Source organism: Vombatus ursinus, unplaced genomic scaffold, assembly GCF_900497805.2.
Source record: "Vombatus ursinus unplaced genomic scaffold, bare-nosed wombat genome assembly UNPS02010461.1, whole genome shotgun sequence".
NCBI classification, from domain to species: domain Eukaryota; kingdom Metazoa; phylum Chordata; class Mammalia; order Diprotodontia; family Vombatidae; genus Vombatus; species Vombatus ursinus.
Genome location: NW_020950239.1, coordinates 8,025,366 through 8,050,087, shown reverse-complemented (window position 1 = coordinate 8,050,087; position 24,722 = coordinate 8,025,366). Strand labels below are relative to the sequence as shown.

The 24,722-nt window shown below is 39.7% G+C and overlaps 1 protein-coding gene across 1 annotated transcript in view; it reads right to left on the bottom strand.

The window, feature by feature from the left end:
* The window catches only part of PARM1 (prostate androgen-regulated mucin-like protein 1), a 128,062-nt gene that overhangs the window by 13,434 nt on the left and 89,906 nt on the right, over positions 1-24,722 (bottom strand). Inside the window, exons 2-3 of the mRNA XM_027854643.1 lie at positions 22,813-23,589; positions 1,921-1,999 (exon numbers count right to left, since the gene is read on the bottom strand). Of these exons, the coding sequence (XP_027710444.1) occupies positions 1,921-1,999; positions 22,813-23,589 (856 nt within the window). The remainder of the gene's footprint in view (positions 1-1,920; positions 2,000-22,812; positions 23,590-24,722) is intronic.

Here is a 24,722-nt window from a genome sequence, read left to right as displayed (position 1 = left end):
TAGTGACTGAAATATATACGTTTTTCCATGAAAAATATCAGCAACAATACTATTACAGTATTAATAAGTAAACAATACAATTGAATGTGATGTTATTTATTTTATTGTCTATTATTATTTACCTGAATGGTGAGTAGTTGAGGAAATGCAAGTTTTATTAGAATTGGAGGAGGAGAAAGATTCTGAAAGGGCCTCTGGGCACTTTCTATGTTCATATTTGATTCTATCTCTCCCCTGTCTTGCCCAGGTTAGTGTGTAGTGGGCACTCACCCGTCCATGGGCACTCTGCATTTATGTTGGAGTTGGTGCACACTCCCAATTACTTTGAGCCCTTTTGCATCTCCAGAACTCCCAAACTCCCAAATTCGAGCTATCCACCAGCTTCAGCTTCTTTCCAAGCAGGGATTACAGATGTGTACCACCATGCTTAGCCCTCTGGACACTTTGAAAGAGTTAATTGTTTTCCTTCTATACCAGACCTGTGTTTTCTGTAAACATTTTTTTTTAATATTTTGGTCTCTGCATTTCAATACAATTGGGTTTTTTTTTTTGCAATTCTATTAATTTTATTTTATCAATTTAAAAACATGATTCTGAGAAGGGTCCAAAGGTTTCATCCATCTGCCAATGGGGTCCCCAACACAAAAATGGTTAGGCCTCTTTTAAATATTATCAGCACTGTTTATCGACTCCAATGTTATTTCAAAACTTGAGTTATTATTAGTCTTATTAGTCATGATTCAAGTTGATTTGGGGCTCAGAGATGGAATGAAGCTCGTAAGATCATCTGAAATGTACCTTAGAAATCACTCAGTGCCCAGGGCTATGGTGGAACCAGCTCTAATGGGCAGCTGATTATTACATTTTCATTGGGGGCATTTATACCTTGGGAAATCTGCAAATACTACAAATCAGGGCTTGATTTGTTGTTTTGTGGATTGTACAGACATAAGAAAATGATAAAGAAAATGCTAATAATGCAGGTTAAACTTTTTTTTTGGGGGGGAGACAAGGCAATTGGGGTAAATGACTTGCCCAGGGTCACACACCTAGTAAGCTTCTGAGGCCGTATTTGAACTCATGACGATGAGTCTTTTTCCTGACTCCAGGCCCTGTACTCTAGCCACTATGCCGCCAAGTTGCCCTTGAAGGAGACATATCCCGAATACTGAATTGTTGAGGAGACCTTTGGGTTAATGCAGAGTTAATTCTATATAGTAGATGCTTTGATCAATGTTCCTTGAATTGAATTGGTTCTGGGGGAACATTGAATGAATATAGACAACTTCACTGAGGGAGAGGAAAGATGGTTGTGGGCAAAATCTGCGGGTCAATCAATGATCCTATATTTGGCCTGGCCACTAGAATGAATGTCCATGGGGCTCATCCTGAGGTGCATCTAATGTCTGGCAGTAGTAGGTCTCCCATTCCAAGATGGAACCCAACCTAGAAACATTTCCTTTATCTCCAGTAAGACAGAATGATTTAATCTTTCATTCCTTTGCCATAATATCATTTTTTTGCCATAGTATTATTATGTTATTCTATGCCTGAATGGTATAAGATGAAATGCTAATTTTAGTTCTATTTTAGCACCCTGCCAATGGTCGGTTCCTGCTGACCTCTCTGGGATCTGAAAAATAAAGAGACTTCAAAGAAACTTAACAAATGTTTGTACCTTCCCTTTAAAAGGATGTTTAATTTATTCAGGCTATATTTTGTTTGCACATGGCTGCTTATATGTTGGAATATAAGCCCTTTGAGAGCAAGGACTTAGTTTTTAAAAAATTTCTGTGTATCCCATTATTCCTGGCACATAGTAGGTTCTTAATAAATTATTTTTGGTTGCTTATTATTGACCAACAGTTCAGAGCTAGGAAACATGATTCCATTCATGAGGGAAAACAAAGCAAACATTACCTGATTTTCAGATAGGCGGCTACTCCAAACACCAGCAGCACCACTGCAATCACTGTCACGGTAATGGCTACCACGCTTCCTGCAAAGAAGGAAAAGGATGGAAGGAGAGAAGAAGACAAGGAATTAATTGATCTGGGCAAGTACATGACTCTGCTCCCTACCCAACCCCTTTATTTTCTCTGGGAAGGCTGAAGTCAACCAGGTCGTGTCTACTGTGCTTTCTGATGCATGAAATATAGAACTGTAGTGAAGTGTGGGTGCTTGCTTCTACCAACCAGGCTCTACTACAAATTGAATAAGAGGCAGTATATAGACCACGTGCTATGATTCACTGGCTGTCCCCCATGTCTAGAATACTCTTCCTCCTCATCTCCATCTCTTGGTTTCCTTCAAGTCCCAGTGCAGACCTTACCTGACCAGTCTTTCTTAACTACAGTGCCTTTCAACTGTTGATGATCTCCAACTTGTCTTGTCTATATTTTGTTTGTATGTAGTTTAGAAAAATGATTATTGGTAACTAATGATTTGGGGAGATCCAGAGTTCCTCCCTTTTTCTAAAGTCCTCATTTCAAAAGCTTAGTCTTTGAAGGTAGAATTAACTTTCTCCTCAATCCTGGTCAGACCCCACTCAACCTTCTCTACCCAGGTTTGGGTGGGGATAAATTCTTTGAATAGATTGCCCAAGGCTGGGGGTAACTTAGAAGTAAGTGACATAATCAAAATTCGTTAGAATAGGCCCAGCCCCTCATTATAACATTCATTTTCTCATTAATTGTTAACCAATCAGAGTTGATTGTCACCCTTTGGAACACCCACTTTTCCAAGGGCCTACCATGATGATCTTTGGCATTCAAGAGTGCCACTGACCTTTTTTTTTTTTTATTGATAACATTCTAGCCTTATTAATAAAATGATTGAATTACCCAGAAACTATGTCTCTTGAACTTTTTAAATGTCACAAAGTTGTTTGCATGTTGTCACTCCCATTTGACTGTGAAGTGAACTACTTCAGGGCAGGGACTGTCTTTATTTGTTTGTTTGTTTGTTTGTTTATTTATTTTGGCCTTTCTTTGTATCCTGAGCACCTAGGTCAGCTGCTGGCACAAAGTAAGTTGACTCTTAATGCATGCTTGTTGACTAACTGATGGGATTCTCTTTCCTGGCCATTAATTAAGTACTAGTGATGAAATTAAGCTGTGTGTGTAGGCTGGCTCTGAGATCCAAGAAGAGGCCTTGGGAGTATCAGCTCATGTTTGTAACTGGCATTGTCCCTGTAATTTTGGACCTGTCATTTAAAATCTCTGGGTGTCAATTTGGCAGAAACTGGGTATAGACCAATATCTTACACATTGACCAAGATATGGTCAAAATGGATACATGACCTAGATATAAAGAGAGCTATTACAAGAAAATTAGAAGAACATGGAACATATTACTTATCAGACTTATGGATAGGCAAACAATTTATGAATAAACAAGAGATAGAGAGCAGAGTTAGGTGTGAAATGGATAATTTTGATTACATTAAAATTAAAAAGGTTTTGTACAAATAAAACAAATGTATCCAAGATCAGAAGAAAAGCAGAAAATTGTGAAAATATTTTTGTAGACAGTTTCTCAGATAAAGGTCTTATATTTCAAATATGTAAAGAACTTTGTCAAATCTATAAGAATATAAGTAATTGGGGAGGAAGAATAGAAAGGAAAAAAGAAATTTATAGGATAACTTTATTCTATATTTAAATGGAATAGCAAGTTATAAAATAGATTTATAGTTTCATGTGCAATCATTTTTTGAAATTATACTATGGTATGGAAATGCTTGTTTTATCCCATAAGGTAAAAATAAAATAAATAAAAATTTTAAAAAGAAAGAATATCTAGAAAAACAATTTCCATTTCAACAGTTTTTCAAAGCTGTATTTTCTCAGGATACATAACATGGGTCTGTGACTATGTAAAGAACTTTGTAAAAACGAATAAACACTGTTTGCTTTAGTTGTATAACAGAAAATATTAAAGCTTATTTTGAATAAAGAAAAATCTTTGAGTGCCTTATTATCTTCATGCATAGACCTTGGTCTGTACTGTGACTTACATATAAAGCAACTCCAGTGGAAGGGAGGTGATCCAGTGACTTGCAAAGTGGTTGGTGCATAGTAGTGTTTTAATGAATGCCTATTGATTGGTTATATATTACATAGGACTAAAATAATATAACTATTTATTTTAGAAATGTAAACAAAGCAGAACTCTCACATCTAGATGAGTAGGATCTCTTTCAAAGAATAGATAGGCAGATAAAACATTTACTAAGTACTTGCTATGTGTCAGACACTGTGCTAAGTGTTAGAAATAGAAACACAAGCACGGCAGTCCGTGACCTCAAGGGTAATGATATTAGGAGGACCACACAGAGAGATATTGGAAAGGCAGAGAGCCAGGGGGAAGATTATGAAAAGGCTGGGAAATGACATGGAGGCCTGGGCCCTGGCAAATAAGAGCAAAAGCTCACTTATCAGAAGTATCAGAAGTGCATGAGATTTGAAGTCAGAAGACTTGAGTTCAAAACCAGCCTCAGATGCTTACTAACTGTGTGACCCTCAGAAAGTAAATTAACCTTTGAAAGACTCAGTTTCCCCATTTGTAAAATGGGGATGATAATAGCACTTACCTCGCAGAGTTGCTGTGAGCATTAAATGAGATAATACATACAAAAGCACTTTGTAAACCTTAAAGCATTATATAAATGAAAGCTATAATGATGATGAAAGCGAGAGAGAGGATAGGATGAGTTGGGGAAAGAATGAGTAGTCCAGTTTGGCTACATTATAGGGTGCAGGCAGGACAGTATCTTGAGGTAAGTCTGGAAAGGTAAAGTTGGGTCCAGACTGTAGAGTCTTTAAGATGGGGCTTCCTTCAAGTTCCAACTAAAATCCTCCCTTCTCTAGGAAGTCTTTCCCAATCCCGCTTCATTCTGGGGCCTTCCGTCTGTTTATTATTCCTTACTGATCCTTAATATAGCTTGCTTTTACATATTTGTTTGTCTGCTCTCTCATTAGAACGTAAGCTCCTTGAGGACAGGGGCTGTCTTTTGCCTCTCTTTTTATCCTCAGTATTTAGCACACTGCCTGGTTCATGGTGTTGTTGAGTTGTTTCAGTCATGTCGGACTCTCCGTGACCCCATTTGGGGTTCTCTTGGCAAAGATACTAGAGTAGTTTGCCATTTCCTTCTCCAGCTCATTTTTCAAATGAGGAAACTGAGGCAAACAGGTTAAGTGACTTGCCCAGAACCACACAGCTTGTAAGTGTCTGAGGGTGGATTTGAACTCAGGTTTTCCTGACTCCAGGCCCTGCATTTTATCCATTGCACCACCTAACTTCAGGAGAAAAGTAAGGAATGCCTAAACTTAAGTAGCAGTGGCAGGAATGTAGCGGGATTTCTTTAACATTTATTTTTAAGTCCAAACATTTTGTTTCTAGGGGTTCACATCCAGAAAGGTGCAATTCTCCCTGATTTCCTGTTAAGTATAATTATAAAATGAAATGATCACAAGTGTTCCCGCTGACTCAGCACAAAAATGATTGTTTCTTTAGCCCCAGAGGCTAAATTTTAAATCTCTGGCCCTGTTTTGAAAGGCTGCTTTCTGCTTTGGGGGAAAGGGGAGAGGTCTCCAAAATGGATTGAGCTGGGAGCAATGGAGCGTTCACCAGCTGAAAAGCCTCGGTGCAGTTTTCCAGGCACTTCATGCTTCCTAATGGTTCTTTTCAAGTGCCCTGGAATTTTCACAAGCTCAGGAAAGAATGCCTGTAACCTGGAGGGGAGGAAGGAGGTGGCTTGGAGGATGAAGAGGGTCAGTGATTGCTACTTAGTAAGGTAGTTTTGAAAATTAACCCCTCTGCTCCTTTTTCTCTTTAATTATCCTTTTTATGGGGAGTTTAAAGAGAAATTACATAAACTCTTTGTCCTCCTTTCCAAATTTCTCTCACTTGGTTCCCTCCATCTGTTTGCTTCAGGCATATTCGTAGTTTTGGCTTTCTTTGGGAAAATTTTTGTCTTGACCAGCAAGATGACAAAAAATCATCATTTTCTGCAGACCTATTCAACCCTGAAACCTCAAAAGAAAGGAATTAAGAGCCAAATATATAGACATCACACATGGACCTACAAGGTAAAAACCTCATGAGTTAATTCCGGAGAACTTAGTACTTAGAGCTCTCACCCAGAGGATCTCCCCATCTCCCATGTGCCCACTAACATGAGTACCAGCAAACTCATGGGATTGTGACTGGGGGATTGGCTGGAGGGAATCATTCATAGCAATTTATGCCCCCACCTTCTTGATGTCCCCCCCCCCCCAAAAAGCAACAATCACTAATTCCATCTTTCTACCTAAGTGAAAAGAGGATGGAGATGTAAGAAGGATTAAAGGATGCTATGTTCAGAATCATAGGCTATGGGCTAAAGCACACCAGGCCTGATTGGAAAGGAGACTGGAAAACTCAACTGATTTCCACATTGTCCAAAGAAAGGAGGTTAAAAGTCTAGCTTAGCTAAGGGTGTCTGTGTCCCCATGTGAGGAGTAGGGACCAAAGTGTGAGTGGCAGAGAACACAAGAGAATACCAAAAAGACCAAGAGAAAAAATGAATAAAAATTTACTATGTAAATAGTTGAAGCAGCAGAGAGTAGCCTAAAAACAGAAAGGAGGATGAATAAAAACTCAAAGAGAAACCAAATCACATTGAAGAAATATCGTATCAAAGAAAGTGAGCCAATATTGCCTGGTGGAAGACAAAATCCTGTGAATTAACCAGAGATTATGAACTATCAGCAAGGAATTCCAGAATGGCTCAAAAAAAGAAATAAAAGAAAAGAAGAAATTAGGACTGAATTTATGTCAGAAATTGGAATTCAGCATATGCCTATCTGACTTCTTCTTTTCTCTCTCCTTTGCTGGATTATCCTCCAGATCACTCACTCTCCCCATAGGTGTCCCCCAGGGGCTCTGTCCTGGGTCCTCTTCTCTTCTCTTCTCTCTCCATTCTACTCCACTTGGTGAACTCATCAGCCATCATGGATTTTTACATCTACCCTTCCTGCCCCAGTCTCTGTGCTGACCTCTAATCTGACATCTCCAACTGCCTTTCAGACATCTTGAACTGGATGTCCAGTAGACCTCCTAAACTCAATATATCCAAAACAGAACTGATCATCTTTTGTCCTAACCCCTCCCCAGGTCCTACCTTCCCTATTACTGTAGAAGGCAACACCATTCTCCTAGTCCTCCAGACCTGCACCTGGGAGTCATCCCGGATTCCTTACTATCTCTCCTGTCTACATCCAAGCCTCCTATGTCTAAGGCTGCCAATTTCATCTTTGTAACATCTCTCCAATGTGTCGCCTTCTTTCCTCTGACACTGCTCCCACCCTGGTTCAGACCCTCATCACCTCACACCGGGACTATTGCATTAGCTTACTGGTGGTTCTGCCTGCCTCAAGTCTCCCTACCCCGAAACATCCTCCCTTTATTCACTAAAGTGGTTTTTCCTAAAGCTGAGGTCCGATTATGTCCACCATTCCCAACCCCCCACTCAATAAACTCCAATGATTTCCTATGCCTCCAGGAGCACATACAAGCTTTCAGAGCCCTGCATGACCCAGCCCCCTCCTACCTTTCCAGTTTTCTTACACCTTACTCCCCAACACATGCTTTTTGATCTTGTTGACCCTGGCCTCCTGGGTGTGCCCCAATGAGACATTCCATCTCTTGGCTCTAGGCATTTTCTCTGGCTGTCTCCCATGCCTGTAATGTTCTCCATCTTCCACTTGGATTACTGACCTCTCTGGCTTCCTTTAAAGCCCCAATTAAAATCTCACCTACTACAGAAAGCCTTCCCCAACCCTTCTTAATTCCAGTATCATAAAACCTCCTTAATAATTAACATTAATTATTTTCTATTATATAGCTATGTCTTTGTATGTATCTGTTTGCATGTTGGTTCTCCCCACTAGATTGTAAACTTCCTGAGGGCAAGGACTATATTTTGTTTCTTTTTGTATCCTTAGCACTTAGCAGAGTGCCTGGCAAATAGTAGGCACTTAATGTTTATTGATTGATTAAAGAAAAGTGAATGCATGATGGAGAATCTGCTTCCAAATTAATAGAAGCTGAGAAAAATTATAATGGATGCGGGATGTGAAATTACTGGAACGGAGGAAAATTTGGCAGAAGAGAAGCAAAAGGCAAAAAAAAAATGTGAATTCTATATAAATCAAAGCAACTTTCCTTGAAGACAGAATGTCTTAAGAACTATAGATATCCCAAAAGAACATAGCAAATTGAAAAACTTGCATGTCATAATTCAGAAAACAATACAAGAAAACTATACAGAACTTCTGAATACAGGGGGAAAAAAGCATCAATTAAGCAAATCCACAGATGACTGCTAGGAGCAAGAAATACCTGTTCATCAAATTCCAAGGCATGCAGTGGTTAAATTGAACAATTTCAACGTGGAAAAAAAATACAAATTTTGCAAGCAATCAAGAGAAATACCTTCAAACATGAAGAAATGAGAACTGAAATGACACAGGATTGCTGTATATCTACAATATATGGGAGAAGGGATGGAATAGCATATTCTATAAACTAAAGGAGCTCAAGTTATAACAGAGACCACAATATTCTGAGAGTTACTTGAAGGCCTCATACAAAAAAAGAAAAAAAAAGGCAAACAAAAAAATCCCTCCAAAACAGAGGCTGGCGGATTATTTGATTCAGAAATATTTTAAATAGAAAGAGGAGAAAGGTAAATAAGTATATGTTATCAAGAAGTGACTAAGTAATGAAATAAATAAGTTCATGTTGATAGGTTATTGTTTAAGAGAAGGATTGACATATGGGATAAAAGAAATAACAAGGCCCCCAGGGGTTAAAAACAGAAAAAAAAAAGTTAAAAAAGATTTCAGGGGAAATTGAAAAAAAAACCATCCTGGATTTCCCCTAGTTTATTTTGTAATCTCTTTGGTGTGTATGTGTGTGTGTGTGTGTGTGTGTGTGTGTGTGTGTGTGTGTGTGTGTAAGGGGGAGGATTTGAAACTAGCTGGGAAGAGTGTATGATTAAATAAGCATTGAGGTTGCATTCATGACTGAGGCTGAAATTAGTAGATGCATCTCACTAGCAGGACACTGGGAGAAACTTCTAGAATGGAGAATTTTTTTTTTTTTGAAAGGAGAGCTGATCAGGGTGGATATGAGACAAGGTGACAAAAGGCTGATTTTGGCATTGTTTCTACTCCTTAGAAAACTGGAGAACATCTGTCTCAAACCACCAGATAAAGGCTCCCTGAGAAAATCATCCTTACAACAATGATTCTTCTCCACCAACAGGTAATCTTTGGAAAGCTTCATTATGGAAGGAAGATTTTTATGTGGATTTTCCTTTAATATTTACCCCCTCCCTTTTTACCAAGTATGAGAAGAAGGAAGAAAGTTAATCTTTGGGGGCATCTGATGGCTTGCCATCAGGTGAGTGACCATCAAGAGACCAGGTGTACCTACGCCTTGCATTTCTTCCTTGCAATGCTTAACCTCTTAGGAGCACCCTGCAATGGAGATCCTTTCTCTAGGAATGAGCTTTCTGCCAACCAGGATCAAAATCTTTCCTCAGGCCCTCTGAGAGCACGTACTGAGTGCGGTGGAGCCAGCAGAAACACACTTTTGTGCTGTGGCTGAGGCAATTTTGTGTAACAATCAAAATGAAAGTAATTTCTCCTCAGGCTTTGTTCAAAATAAAATGGAAAGTCCCTCCTTTTTGCTTTTATTTTTAAAAGGTGGAAGTGGGCAGAGAAACGAAGAGGAGGAGAGGAGGCAGAGAGGCGGGGGGGAAAAGGAGTGTTAGCCTAAGAACAAAGGAAAGAACATGTTAGCTGGCGATTTTTTTTTCCCCAAGAAATAGCTTAGCTTTTCAGCCAGTCATTTCAGACGCTCCTACTGCAGAAACGTATATTGTAGACTAGGGGTGTCAAACAGAAGGCCCATGCAGTCCACAGCAGATTAAAATATAATTGGAAAATATTTAACAAACTAAATTTAAATCCAATAAAACACAGACAATGGTAATATGTGGTTTTCTACCTTAAAATGCAGCCTATAGGGATCCTTATGTATGGTTTAGTGACCCCCATTTCTATTTGAGTTTGACACCACTATCATAAACTAGACTGTGATTCATGCAGTAAATCCAACTAAAATGTAGGAAGAATTGAGATTTTTCTATATCACTTACAAATTGTGATGCCTGGTAAGTCCCTACTTCTATCCCCCCAGTTTCCCAAAAGGGTAAGTTGTCCCTATCAGATTAAGAGTTTGTTTTCTTTTCTCTGTTTTTTAATTCTAATTTTTTTTTGTATCAAAGATTTATAGCTGGAAGAGAAAGGTCTTTTAATCGAACCCCTTCCTTTTGCTGATGAGAGAACAGCATCCCAGAGAGGTAAAGGAACTTGCCTGGGGTCATGCAACTAATGTCTGAAGTAGGATTCATACCAGAATGTGAGAGGTCCTCACTTCAGTAAACATACAACCACTCTGCTTCTGAATGGTGCTGGGCTAGGCAAAGTTGAACATACATACCTTGCACTTGGCTTATACAACTCACATGCTTTTCATGAATTATTTTGTATTATGGTTATCAGTGTGAAAAACATTGGGCTGTAGTCAATAGGGGATCAACCCTAGTGTTGATCTGGGTTCAACTCTTGTCTCTGACGCATATTATCTATGTAATTATGGACAAGTCTCATAACCCCTCAGTGCCTCCAATCAAATTTCTGAAGCTATAAATTACAGAAGAGTTACCAGTCCTCATTTAGGCATGGCATTTCCACACCAGGAGTTCTCTATGTGGATAAAATCACAAGTTGGAACCTTATCCCTCCTCCCCCCAAAATAGTTATTTGTTTAAGGTACTGTTCCTTTCTTATATGACCATTTTATTTACTGAAAAGGGAAGAAAAATGATGAAAAACACAGAAAGCTGCATGAGGGAAAACACAGACGGTAGTTCTGAGAGAACCTGAGGAAAATTAACCAGCCAGGTAACAGTGCCTGAGAGGAGACACAGATAGTTCTGAGAGGACCTGAAAGAAAGCAGCCCTCAGAAGTCAAAGTATTTATTGATGGTAAGATGGCTGTAATACATTGAGATAATTGTGTGTTGACCACTTATGTCCTATCTGAAAGAAATGTGAATTTGGAGTTTCTCAATTTAAGATGGAGGTGGGTAACTACATATGAAGAGATCCTGATTTGAGGAATAAGAGGCATTAGAAGTCAAACTATTACAATTCAGAAACCAAAACACAGAATCCAGAGGAGCTGAGAAGCAGAATAGAGAAAAAAAAGAAGATAATTAGCAGTTACTTCAAACTAAGCCCAATTCACTAAAGATAAACAGGCTCAATTCCTTGTGGCCTCAGGGAGGGGAGAGGAGAGGGAGGAAAGGAGGCAGGGAAGGTCTTTGGAACTCAAAACTTAAAAAAAAAAGTGCAAAAATTGTTTTAACATGTAATTGAGGGAAAATAATATTTAAAAAGAAAAGACAAACAGGCTCAGCAGTTATACTGTGGAGCTGATCTGATTGGAGGAAGAGTCCTGCTGCCTGAAAGAGGAGACTGGAGGAAAGGAAACTTCTGTGATTGTTACCAATGATCTCTTAAGTACCAAATCTGACGGTCTTTTTTTCAGCCTCTTCCTTCTCAACTTCTCTCAGGCATTTGACATCACTGACTACCCTCTCCTTTTTAGATATTCTCTTTGGGTTTTCATGACATGACTCTATCCTGCTTCTCCTACTAGTCTAATCTCCTCTATCACACAGCCTAACTGTGGGTCCACTACAAAATTCTCTCCTTGGCCCTCAATCTTCCTTCTCTCCTTTTCCTTTCTCTTTCTTTGTAACCTCATCAGCTCCTGTAGGTTAAATTATGTCAATGACTTGGACATGTCTATGTCCAGCATGGTTCTCTCCCCAGTTCTACAATCCTGACATCTCAGACTCAGCATGTATAAAACAGAACTCATTATCTCTGCCTCCAGATCCATCCCTCTTCTAAACTTCCCACATCTGTGGAAGGCACTACCATTCTTCTTCTCTTATTGTTAAAGCTAATGTTTCCAGTACGATATTGAACAACAGTGAAACAGGACATCCTTGTTTCACCCCCAATCTTATTGAAAATGATTCTAGCTTGTCCCCATTACATATGCTTGCTGAGGTTTCAGGTAGATAGGGCACTACCATTCTTCCTGTCTTCTGGGATCACAACCTTGAAGCTATCTTCATCTCCTCACTTTTCTTCATCCCACATATCCAAACAGTTGCCAAATCTTGCCATTTTTACCTCCACAACATCTGTTGTATTTAATTCCTTTTCTCCATTCATGGAGATTTATCTCAGCAGTCCCCTAACTGGTTTCTCCACTCTAGTCTATCCTCTGAATTGCTGTCAAAGGGATTTTCCCTAAACACAGCTCTGACTGCCCAAATCAGTAATGACAATGGCTTCCATTACCTCTGGAATCACATACAGAGTTCTCTGGCTTTTAAAGCTCCTCACAAACATGTTCCCACTTATATTCCCAGATTTATTTTATATCACTCTTCCTCCTGTACTTTGAGATCTATTCAAAGTGGCTTTCTCTTTGCTCCTCACACATTACACTCTTGTCTCCTTGCCTTTGCATGGACTATCTCCCATGCCTACAATGCATCTCCTCCTTACTTCCATCTCACAGAAGCAGAATGAGACATGCATTTTTCAACATGGCCAATATGAGAAATTATTTTGCTTGACTATGCGTATTTGACACAAGAGTTTTTTCTTCTTTTTCTGGTTGGGGATGGGGAGGTAGAAGAGAGAGAAAATAAATGCGTGTAATTTGAAAAAAAAATTAAATATGCTTATATGTGTGTATACATACATATATGAATGTGTACATGTGTATATGAGCACATATACATATATGTGTACACACACACATCCGTACATCCGTCCATACACATTTCCATGCACACACAACATAATCTGGTTACTTTTCTTGTCTTTGTTCCCTTTAGTACCATTTCTACCTCTCCTATAAGCACACATGGGGCCATTTGTTAGAGTCCAAATACAATGGTTCTGTTGTCCTTGATGGAGAAAAGTTTATATTTTTCTGTCTCCATATTTATCCATTTCCTTTTTTTTTTGATTGTCAGCTCCCTGTTTAAACAGATTAGATCACTTCTTTGAATTTTATGGCATATTTGTTCTTTTTTTTCCTTTCTTCTTGCTTTTTACTAATTCTGATCTTAGATAAGAAAAGTAGATAGTCTGACTGTACATAGGCAGTATCAGCTGACTCTTATGTGCCAGGCACTGTGCTCAGAAAGGCAAGAGATAATCTCTTCTCTTGAGGAGTTCACAATCTAATGGAGGACACAATAAACAACATTATGTACACACAAGGTAAATGGGAAATAATCAACAGGAAGAGGCACTAGAGAGAGGTTGGGCAAGGCTTCCTGCAGAAAGTGAGATTTCAGCTGGGAACTGAAGGAAGCCAGAGAAGCCAGGAGGTGCAGATGAGGAAGGTGGACATTCCAGGTATGGGGAATAGCCAGAGGAAATGCCTGGAACTGAGAGATGTCCTGTTTGGGAAACAGAAAAGAGCTCAGTGTCACTGGAGAGAAGTTGATTCACGGAAAATTCCCAAGTGAATAACAAGTCCTTTCCAGTCTGTTAAAACATAATCTATTTCACTTTTTGTGTGTGAGGTTATTTGGTGCTCACCATGCCCAGCACCTTACTGCTTTTTCAAAGAGCATTTTTCTGATATAGATGGGAGACCATGAGGCAGTGAGGAGTGTTGAAACTAGAGTCAGGAAGCTTTGAATTCAAATTCAGTGTCAGATACTAGCTGCGTGTCCTGGCCAAATCACTCAATCTCAGAATGTCTTTCCTTATTAGTAATATGGGGATAATGATAGCACCTACCTGTCAGGGCTGTTGGGAGTGAGGGTCAAGTGAGGGAATATTTGTAAAGTGAGTTTTTGGCCTTTCTCATTCCTTCTTCATGAACCATGAAGGGTGTATGGGGTGTTCAGGGGGGATTAGCGCCTTTGGTGTGTGGCTTGCCAAGCCCTTTTCAGGGCTGCTCATCCACCTTGGATGTCCACCTTCACCCAACTCTCACCTGGCTCCAAGAAGATGTAGCATATACAGAGGCCACATCCTGGTAAAAACCAGGTTAAGGGTAACTGACAGGTCTCAATCCCGTTGGCGAGTTAAGGGGGTGTCTACCTAGCATTCGAAGACTTACCCCAGAAGAATGGGTGGATGAGAACAATTTGTTCCAACAGCCACGAAGGTGGCTGAAGCAGGCACTGTGGAGTGTTTAGACATCAAAGCCTCCAAGGTCCTCCAGTGCATCCCTGGCCAGTTGTCTTGACTTTTTTCTGGCCAGTGGACTTTCCAGATGACTGGAAGAGTGAGTGAGGCTGGTGACTTTGTACAGCTCTGCCTCCCTTAAATCCAATTCAAATGTAGGTCAGGACATCTCTCATCCATGATGTCAGTGGTCAAACAAAGGATCAACAACAACTTTCTCCCACCTTTGTACGGAGGTTACCAGGTATCAGAGTTGATTTGATTTGGGGGGTTTTCTTAAGCCCTTCCTAGAATTTCTCTGCCTATTCATTTTTAGCAATTGATGTTGACAGGTAGGTAATGATTTCATACTGGCCTTTTTGCAAATACTTATCATTAGTATAATGATGTGTGATGATCAAATATCCTATGAAAAATGATTTTCATTGCTTTTGAGCGTACAATGATACACACTCTACCAGTTTCCCTTTTTTGTTGTTTTTGCCTCCCCCGAGAGTACCTGTAAGGCTTCCTTCTTTTTAGCCACAAATTTCTTTTCTTTAGGTTTTCTTTAAAGAAAGAGTGTAAAGATTGACATGATTTAGCTCCTCCATCAACATATCCACTCATTGGCCATTGGACAAGGATGTCATATTTAGTGTACCCATAGCCTAATTAAAGTTTATGTTTAAAGTCAGCCTAAAAAACTGTGATTTCTAGTGTCTCTTGACTCCTCTTTGGTGCTTCAACCATCACTGCAAAACAGGAGGGAGCCATACTTGGCTGATGGCCATTTTGCACTATTTTTGTTTCTTGGGTTGCCATGGAGAGAAAAGTTAATTTTCAATCAATCAACAAGCATTGATTAAGAGCTTACTAGATGCCAAGCAATGAGCCAGGCTACTGCCAACGATTCTCTCTATGGACAGGATAAGACTAAGAAAATAACTTCTGTGGAGGGGCAGGTAGGTGGTAGAGTGGATGGGGTACCCGGCCTTGGAGTCAGGAGGACCTGAGTTCAAATCTAGCCTCAGACATTTACTAGCTATGTGACCCTGGGCAAGTCACTTTAACTCTGATTGTCTCCAAAAAAAAAATGGCTTCTGTGTAATGGGTACGTTGTCTGCATCTAAGGAATGCTGCTGAGATTATTGGTAATAATTTGTTCTCTTCGATATTTCTCCTTGAAATATTGTTAACTGCATTCAAGCCCACCTAGCAAATGATTTTTTAAAATACAGATTTTTTTAAACAGATTTAAATTGATTTTTAAAAATTAGATAATGATAGAGGTAGCATTCAGCCTACCTGGGGGCAGCTAGGTGGCACATTGGATAGAGCACCAGGCCTGGAGTCAGGAAGATCCGAGTTCAAATCTGGCCTTAGACACTTACTAGCTGTGTGACATGGGCAAGTCACTTAACCCTGTTTGCTTCAATTTCCTCATCTGTAAAAGGAGCTGGAGAAGGAATTGGCAACCTACTCCAAAATCTTTGCCAAGAAAACCCCAAATGAGGTCAAAAAGAGTCAGACATGAACTGAAATGACTGAACAACTTATTACCTCCTAAAGAAGATGATGAAAATGCTTTTTTTCTTTACTCTCTTTTCCCCTCCCCCATTTATTTCTCTTTCTCATGCAGGCATCACTAAACTAAACCAAAGAGGACAGATTTTAAACAAATAGAAAGCATTTCGAGAAAGCCTCTGTGGTTTTTGGTTACCATGGTTCTAAAGCTGCTACATTTGATTTACAATTATAATCCACCAAGAGCCTGGAGGTCCTCTATCTCAAGGCATACTTTCGCATTTTATTTTAATCAGTTATAGTGAGTTAACATTTATGTAAGTTTTTTATGCAATTATTATACCCATTTTTACAGATGTGGAAACTGAGGGCCGAGGTTTATTAACAGTGTGATTTGGGGTTAATTAAATAAACTTTTTCTTGTTCTGTTAATCTGGGTATCCTATGTTTTGGAAAACATTTAAAAATTTTCTTTAAAGCAGATTTTTGCTTTTGGCTTATTTGCCATTGGGCAAAATAGTCAACAAGCATTTATTAAGCTTGGGGACAAGCATGGCGCTGTGCTAAGCACACACTCGAAAAGGTTAAAAACACAATCCTGGCACCCCAAGGACTTCTATTTAATGGAGGAAACAACCTAAAAACAACTCTATACAGCCAACATCGATAAAAGTAAAAGTGAGAAAAAGATCCCAAGGGAAGGAGGAAAGAGAGGATGCTCGGGAAGGATTCCTGCCAGTGGTGGTATTGGAACTGGCTTCCTTCATTTCATCTTCATCTGTTGTGAATTCTTTTTAATTTCTAATACAATTTGTTTTTTTCTTCTTAAAAATCAGACTAGTTAACTGGTAATTTATTTTGTTAGTTTTTTTAATAGCACCTACTTTTATTACTTTATTATTTATAATATATTTATTTATATTTCTTTCTAGGTTCCCTCCTCATTCTCTCACTCTGCCTCTGCCTTCTCCACCCTTTCCCAAAAGCCCAGCACCAATTTTCTCCATCTAAGGACCTAACAGTAACCTGTCTGCATCTCAGCCAGCTGGCACGCTTGTGTTTATATTTATTATATTTAATATATATTTATAATTTATATGCAAATATATTTAATATATAATAAACATATATTTATATATAAATAAATATATGCTATATAATATATATTTATAGCATATATTTATATATCATATATACCTATATATTTATATTTGTGTGTTATATAAATATATATTTAATATATTTATTATTTATAATTTATAATTTGATTATTTTTTTACTTTCCATTTTTGTGAATCTCAGATTTTTCAGGCTTTCTATTTTAATGCTTCATTGTATGTGCATTTGTGTATTTTGGATTTGTTGCTTTTCTAGTCTTTGTTTTTAGTTGTATTCACAATTCAAGGATCTGAACCTGTGTGATTTGCGGATGGTCACTTTATGAACTGGGTCTCAGTTTCCTTATCAATGAAATGAATGGGTTGTATTATATGGGGATAAGTTAGAGGGTGCCGTAGTGCACAGAGCACTGGGCCTGGAGTCAGGAAGACTCATCTTCCTGAGTTCAAATCTGGCCTCAGACACTTACTAGCTGTGTGACCCTGGGCAAGTCATTTAACCTTGTTTTCCTCCTCATTTGTAAAATGAGCTGGAGAAGGAAATGGCAAACCACTCCAGTGTCTTTGCCAAGAAAACCCCAAATGGGGTCATGAAGAGTCAGACACAACAACATCACCTATGTTAAAATCTGGTCTCAGATACTTACTAGCTGTGTGACCCCTGGGCAAGTCACTTTAACCTGTTCACCTCAGTTTCCTTATCTATAAAATGAGCTGGAGAAGAAAATGGCAAACCATTCCAGTGTCTTTGCCAAGAAAACTCCAAATGGGGTCACAAAAGGTTGGATATGACTGAAAAAATGACCTAACAACACTACTAGACGGCCTTCGCTTCCAGCTCTCAAGCTGCTGTCCCACGATCCCCTTTCCCAAACCACCTCTAGCCCACCATCCATCACACTACATTGCCTTTCATTTCAGGAATCCTGCATCATCAACAATGTCCCCTGCACCAGCTTTCTAATCATAACAAAATGTTCCCTTCTTCCCCTTCCGTTAGTAGCTGTTTGGGCACACGTTTCTCCCTTACTGCTAAATGCAGCCTGACTCTTCCTGCTGAAAATATCATCCTTGCTAGGCTCGGGGCTTCTCTCAGTCTGGTAGATGCCAGCACAGAATGGAGAATTTCTCCATGGTCTGGACTGTGGCTGTTTTGGAATGCTTTGAATTAAATCTCGGTAAAGAAAAGAGAGAGACATGAATTCAAGGGAGATTCCAAACTTATAGGAAATCTGTAGGGATTAAGAACGTCCAAGGTCCCCTTCTATAATTAGGTCTTGTGATATTTTCCATGTCTTCATGATACCTCATGTGAAGGGAGTGATTTTTTCTCCTAAATACAAAGTAATTAGCACAACGAATAGAATCCTGGACTTGAAGTCAGGAAGACTTGAATTCAAATCCTGCCTTAGACATTTACTAACTGTGTGGCCCTGTGAAAGTCACTTACCCCCAATTAGCCTCTGTTTCCTTATCTGTAAAATGGGGATAATAACAGCATCCACCTCCTGGGGTGGTTGTGAGGAGCAAATGAGATAATATTTGTCAAGTCCTTGGAACAGAGCTAGCAAATAGTAGAAGCTTCACACATGCTTATTTCCTCCATGGAGAAATAAATTTCAGCTTGTCAAGGGCAAATTTCAACACCAATTGTGAATCAGGGGTTTCTTAAAGATTTGTTACTGTTGGGATGTTCAAAAGAAGAACTGTCCAGTAAATGGCATCCATGAAGTAGGTTCATTTCTTCATTAAGCCTACTAAACCCTAATGTCTTCGTGTCAATACTTTCTGCTATCATCGTCCTGCCTTTCCCATCTAGAGAATTCATATACTTCTGTCCAGAGAACTACAGCTTAACCTGGGTGTCATCTCCATTTGGTACTAGAATGTGATGGTAGACCATCATGGCCAATTCAGAGGTAGGGCAGCTTGACTCAACTGAATCAACTTGGGGTCTCATCAGTGCGTCTTCTTATTGAACACCCTTCACCTGCTATGGCTAAATTGAAAGACTGGAGAGAGAGAGAGAGAGAGAGAGAGAGAGAGAGAGAGAGAGAGAGAGAGAGAGAGAGAGAGAGAGAGAGAGAAAGGTAAGAACACAAACTCCCTTAGGGTTGATCTCACAAGAGACAGAAAACGATTGGAGAAGCTTCTCTGAGAGAAGGTTGAGTTGTGTCAGAAATTAAAAGAATTAGAGGCTGAAGTAATATAATTATGAGCTGAGAGGGAATTGTGGGATAGAGGTAGAAAATGTCCAAAGTACACAAGTGTGCCAGCTAACAAAGATGCAGGCAGGTTACTATTAGGCCCTTAGATGGAGAAAATTGGTGCTGGGCTTTTGGGAGAGGGTAGAGAAGGCAGAGGCAGAGTGAGAAAATGAGGAGGGAACCTAGAAAGAAGTAACAGAGGACTATACCTTGAGTGGGCAGTGAATAGGGGAAAAAAAAACCCAGCAAGTCTTCTGTTACCCAAGAAGCAAATCTGCTTCCTTCCCTCAAAGGGCTCCCCAACTGTCAACCACATGATCCTGAGACTGAAGGGCATAAATATAGCCTGGCCAGCAGCCAACATAAAGGGAAAAAATAAACACCTCATCATCTCAGCCTTTGAGGTGAACTTAATATGTTTATCAAGGAGATTGCTACACGTGAAAAGTGAACACTGGGTTCCTTCTGTTTTGGGGACGGACTGTGCACCTTTCTCTGGAAACTGGGGGTAGAGAGACTGAGGAGTTGGTTTTATTTTACCTTTTTTTTGTATTTACATTTATTTACGATTTGTTTTATTTAGTATTTATCATTTACTCATTTATTAATTTGTTTATTTTAGCATTTACTTAATATTTAATTTAATATTTATTATTTATTTTAGTATTTATTATTTAATATTTACTAGTTTTATTTACACTTATTTATTATTACAATGTATTTCACATATTGCATTGGCACTGGGGTGTTTTCAGATGCCTGTTAGTTGTTTCTGAAGCACTTGGGAGATGGTGAGTGATAATGGTGAAGTTATCATACTTTTCCCTCTACATTTTCTCTCTTGATCACCTTATTAACTCTCACTGGTTTCATTATCATCTCCTGGCAGATGACTCCCAGAACTATATGCCTGCCTGGCTTCAGCGTCTTCCACCAATCACCCATTGGACATTTCAAATTGTTGGTCCTGAGACCAGCACTTGGCACAGTGCTTGGTACATAGTAAGCACTTAATAAATACGTGTTGACTGACATATGAAACTCAACATGCCTTAAACAGAACTTATTATCTTTCCCCTCAAACTTGCTCCTCTTCCAAGCCTTGAAGGCACTACCATACTTTGAGCCTTCCAAATTTGTAAACATGGTGTTATTCTTCCCTTCTCACTCTCCCTCACCCCACATAGCCAATCAGTTGCCAAGTCTTGAGGTTCTTACATGACAATTTCACTCACATCTAATTCTCTCCACTCACACTGCTACTACCTTAGTTCAGACCCTTATCACCTCAAGCCTTGATTGGTAGAAGAGCCTGATAGTTGGGTTTCCTGCCTCCCCAGTTCAGTCCATTTTCCACACTGATGCCAAAGCATATTAATATAATGAAACATATTAACATCCTTAGGTATGTTAATATGTCAATGCCACTTCCCACGGTCACAAAATTCCTCTAAGTCAGGTAGTCTTAACCTTTTCTATGTCATGGGCCCTTTGGCAGTCTTATGAAGCATGTAGGTCCATTCTTAGAACAATGTTTTTAAATGCATAAAATAAAATACATATGATTGCAAAGGTAACCAATTATATTGAAATAATTGTGTATTTTTCTCTATCCAAGTTAATGGATCCCTTGAAATCTCTTCATGACTCTTTGGGACTCCAAAGAGTCCTACTCCGGGGTATACCAGTTCTAGCAAGAGGGACCTTCCTGTTTGGCATTTTCTACATACAAAGACAACATAAAATGCAAATAGGTGAGAGAGAAGGAAAACATTCTGAGAGCCCCAGGCAGGCTACTGACCCTGTAGTTGTCAAACAAACACAATGTCAATCTATCATTTTCATCACACAACATGGGAGGAGAGCAAAGCAGAGCGCTCCAGAGTCACCTGCCCCAAAGCTGCAGCGCAGGAGGTGAATGGGTACAATAATTAGTTCAGTCCAAAGATTCAAGAATCCCAATGGCACCATTGGTTAAATTGAGCCTTTGGCTATGAAATTAATCACTTTGATCCTGCCATATTTGCTAATCAGCTCTGCAGATGTCCCAGACACTAAATCACACCAGGATTTGAGACTGAAAAATAGGGGAAAATAAATCCCAAATTTTGGTGCATGATGAGGAAGGGGGTGGGGCTCATCCTTCATATTCTCTTTCCTGAGTGTCAGACCCATGGTCATTCCTAGGGAGATGTGAGACCTGGAAAATGAGTTTGTATCTAGGTGAAATAATCAACCTAAAATGATTATTGAGGACAGCTTTTAAGGCAGAAAGAAGTCATCAATTCATCAGCATTTATTAGGCACATACCAAGAGCCAAACATTACATTGGGTGTACAAAAAGAGGCAAAAGATGGTCCCAACCCTCAGTCTAATGGGAGAGACAACAAGCAAATATATGCAAAGAAGTTATATACAGGATAGGTAGGAAATAATGAACAGAGGGAAGGCACTAGAATTAAGTGGGATTGGGAGAGTCTTTCTTGTAAAAGATGGGATTTTAGTTGGGCCTGGAAGGAAACCAGGGAGCCAGGAGGCTGAGAAGAGAAGGAAGCATATTCCAAGCATGGGGGGGGGGGGCAGCCAGAGAAAATGCTGAGAGTCAAGAAATGGAGTGCCTTGTTTATGGAATAGCCAAGGGGAGGCTGTATCACTGGACTGAAGAGTACATGCAGGGGAGAAAGGTGAAGAAGACTGGAAGGCATGAGGGGGCGGGTTATGAAGGGCTTTGAATGCCAACCAGAGCATTTTGATTTGATCCTGGAAGTGACAGAGTCACTGGAGTTTATTGAGTTGCCAGTCAGACCTGTGCTTTCAGAAAATCACTCTAGCGGCTGAATGCAGAATAAAATGGAGAGGGGAGAAACTTGAGGCAGGCAGACTCATCATCAACAACATTAGCATTAGCGCCATGGAAGACAAAACATAATTATCTGTAGTTCAACATCTGAAGTTTTCTAAAAGGCTCAAACACACCAAAGAACATTACTTTTTTTTTTCTTTTGAAGCAATCAATGTTAAATAACTTGCCCAGAGTCACATAGCTAGTAAGTGTCTGAGGCTGGATTTGAACTCAGGTCCTCCTGACTCCAGGGATGGAGCTCTATCCACTAAGCCACCTGCCTGCCCTAGAACATTACATTTTTAAAGCTCATTTGTCTTATTTCCTTTCAGTTCACCCATCTAACTTTCTTTTAAAAAAGCATTTTATTCATTGCTTTTAAATCTTTTAAGACTTTCTAAACTTCAAACAGTATATGTACACAAAAAAGAACTTTCATCCAATTAAAAATCATGTACAATTTTTTAAAGCAATGGGCAATGTTGTATTACCTCTGGGGCAACATTGCTGGAAATAAATTGTAGGCCACAATGAGCCATCAGTAGACATGATCTAGAACGGTCCACAGGATGTTTGCAGGAACTGAATTCGATGTTTCTATAGGTAAGGCAGAGTGTTTCCATCCATGTGTCATCTATATTTGCCTAAGATGTGTGGCTCCAAACATAGCACTTCGAATGTGACTTTTAACTGGCAAATGAGTAGCTTCCACTTGCCTGTTATCTTTAAAACTAATTCACACCTGTAGGCATTGTTGGGTTCTAATGTTCTAGATCGTTCAACTCACCTGAACTTAATGCATGCTGAACTTGCTCCATGATTATCCGAGGGGACACCGTGTTACTGTCAGTCCCGCCCGCCTCATAGGTTGGCATAGTCACTTGGGAAGTTGTCTCTTCTATCATAGGCCCAGATGAAGTAGGAAGTGTTGGGGTCTCATTAGGAATGAGGTGAGCTCCAGGGGGTGTAGTTGTGGGAGTTCCCAAGGTTCCTTCACTGCTCTCTTGGCGGGTCGTGCTTTCAGTTGTAATGGAAGCTGTGACTACACTGGTTGGAGACACCTTTGGTGGCAACAAAGATGACGATGAAGAAGATGAGGCCAATGGCTGAGGGGAGGTGACTCCTTCTCCATCTGATGGAGGAGGAAAAACTGTGCTTGGAGTTGTTGTATCATTACTGATTTCTGGTATTGCAGAGCTGAGTACTGCATGGGTGGTTATAAGCTGGTCTTGGCTGCTCGTTGGCAATGGCCCATGCAATGACTGGTTTTTTGCTTTTCCTTCTCCCTCCTGACCGACAGTGGTAACTGTGGATTCTTGTACGGAGACTTTGCTGGTGCTGTCTGGGTCTCTTGGTGTTACTGATATGTTTCCGGGAAGTGGAGTTGTTTCAGCTGACAACGTCACCGTTAATAACGAGTTATTCTGTGTGCTATTGCTGGGGGAGGTGGTGACATCAACAGTATTTTGTGGAGCATTGGTCCAGACTGGAGACAATGTGGTAAATTTTGTTGGAAGAGAAACAGGAAAGGAGGTGGTTATAGGCAGACTCTGTACTCTTAAACCTGTGGAAGAATCAATGACAGGTTGTTAACATTAAGATTAGAGAGGTGAAGTTGTTATCTTAATGCAGTCAGTGGTGCGCTGGTAACTATTTAACAACTGGCTTTCAGGAAAAAAAATTAACAAAACTGTACCTACGACACATTTTAAAGTTTAGGTTACATTATTAACATTTTCTCTATTGCTCTAAGTCTTGACAATCAATAAGACAATGAAACCATGATTTGTGGCATTTGCTGATTTCTAAGGTGTAAGTATTCACACCAATCATTTAACAATCAGCTCTCTTGAGCCCATTCAACTGGCTCCAGCCACATATAGTTATATCTATCTCCTCTCCAGTTTTGAAGGGAATTTCATATTGTCCTCTCTTCAGTTTTGCAGAGGAAGTTTTTATTTTTCTCCAACTCATTTGCCTCCCTTCATGTAATTGTCAAGAGACTTGTCTTCTGAAGGCTTGGTAAGAGTAGGCAGCTGGTCAGACAACAATACATGCAAAGCACTGAAATGGATGAATAACCACTTAAATGCCATTTTTTTGTAACCCTGATTTTTCCCTAAGCCTGGATCGTGGAAATCTGATGGGAGAAACTAATATGTTACCTGGTCTTTAGGAATGCCTGTGGAGTGTGTTTGGCCAGAGCCTTATTCAGTTCTGATGGGGAGAGCAAGTTGACTGGCATTCCTAGTTACAGTTAGTGGGTTCTAGGAGGGTGCTCTGTGCTTTACTGAAGGAGGATTGAGAATTTGCGTCTTAGGGAATGGGAGGACCATTCTTGTTCCTCTCCTCGATCTCATTCTATTGAAAAGTCAAGCATATGGAAGTGCCATTTAATTCCATAGCCCAGAACACGAAGCAAAAATGTGTTGAATGAGCATTTATTTAAATGTTAGTCAGCTTATCTCTTCTGGTGCTGGGAATCAGAAACACTCAGGAACATCAGATCTGGGAGCATGAAAGCAATTTTTAAGTTCATTTATCCCAATCACCTCCAGTTCATAAGGGAAGAAACTGAGACCCAGAGAATGAGTGATTCATTTAAGATCGTATCACTACTTGTTTGTGTCAGGGTTCGTGCCTATTGCTTATGAATGACTTTGGGCATGCCACTAAAACTCATTGAGCCTCAGTATC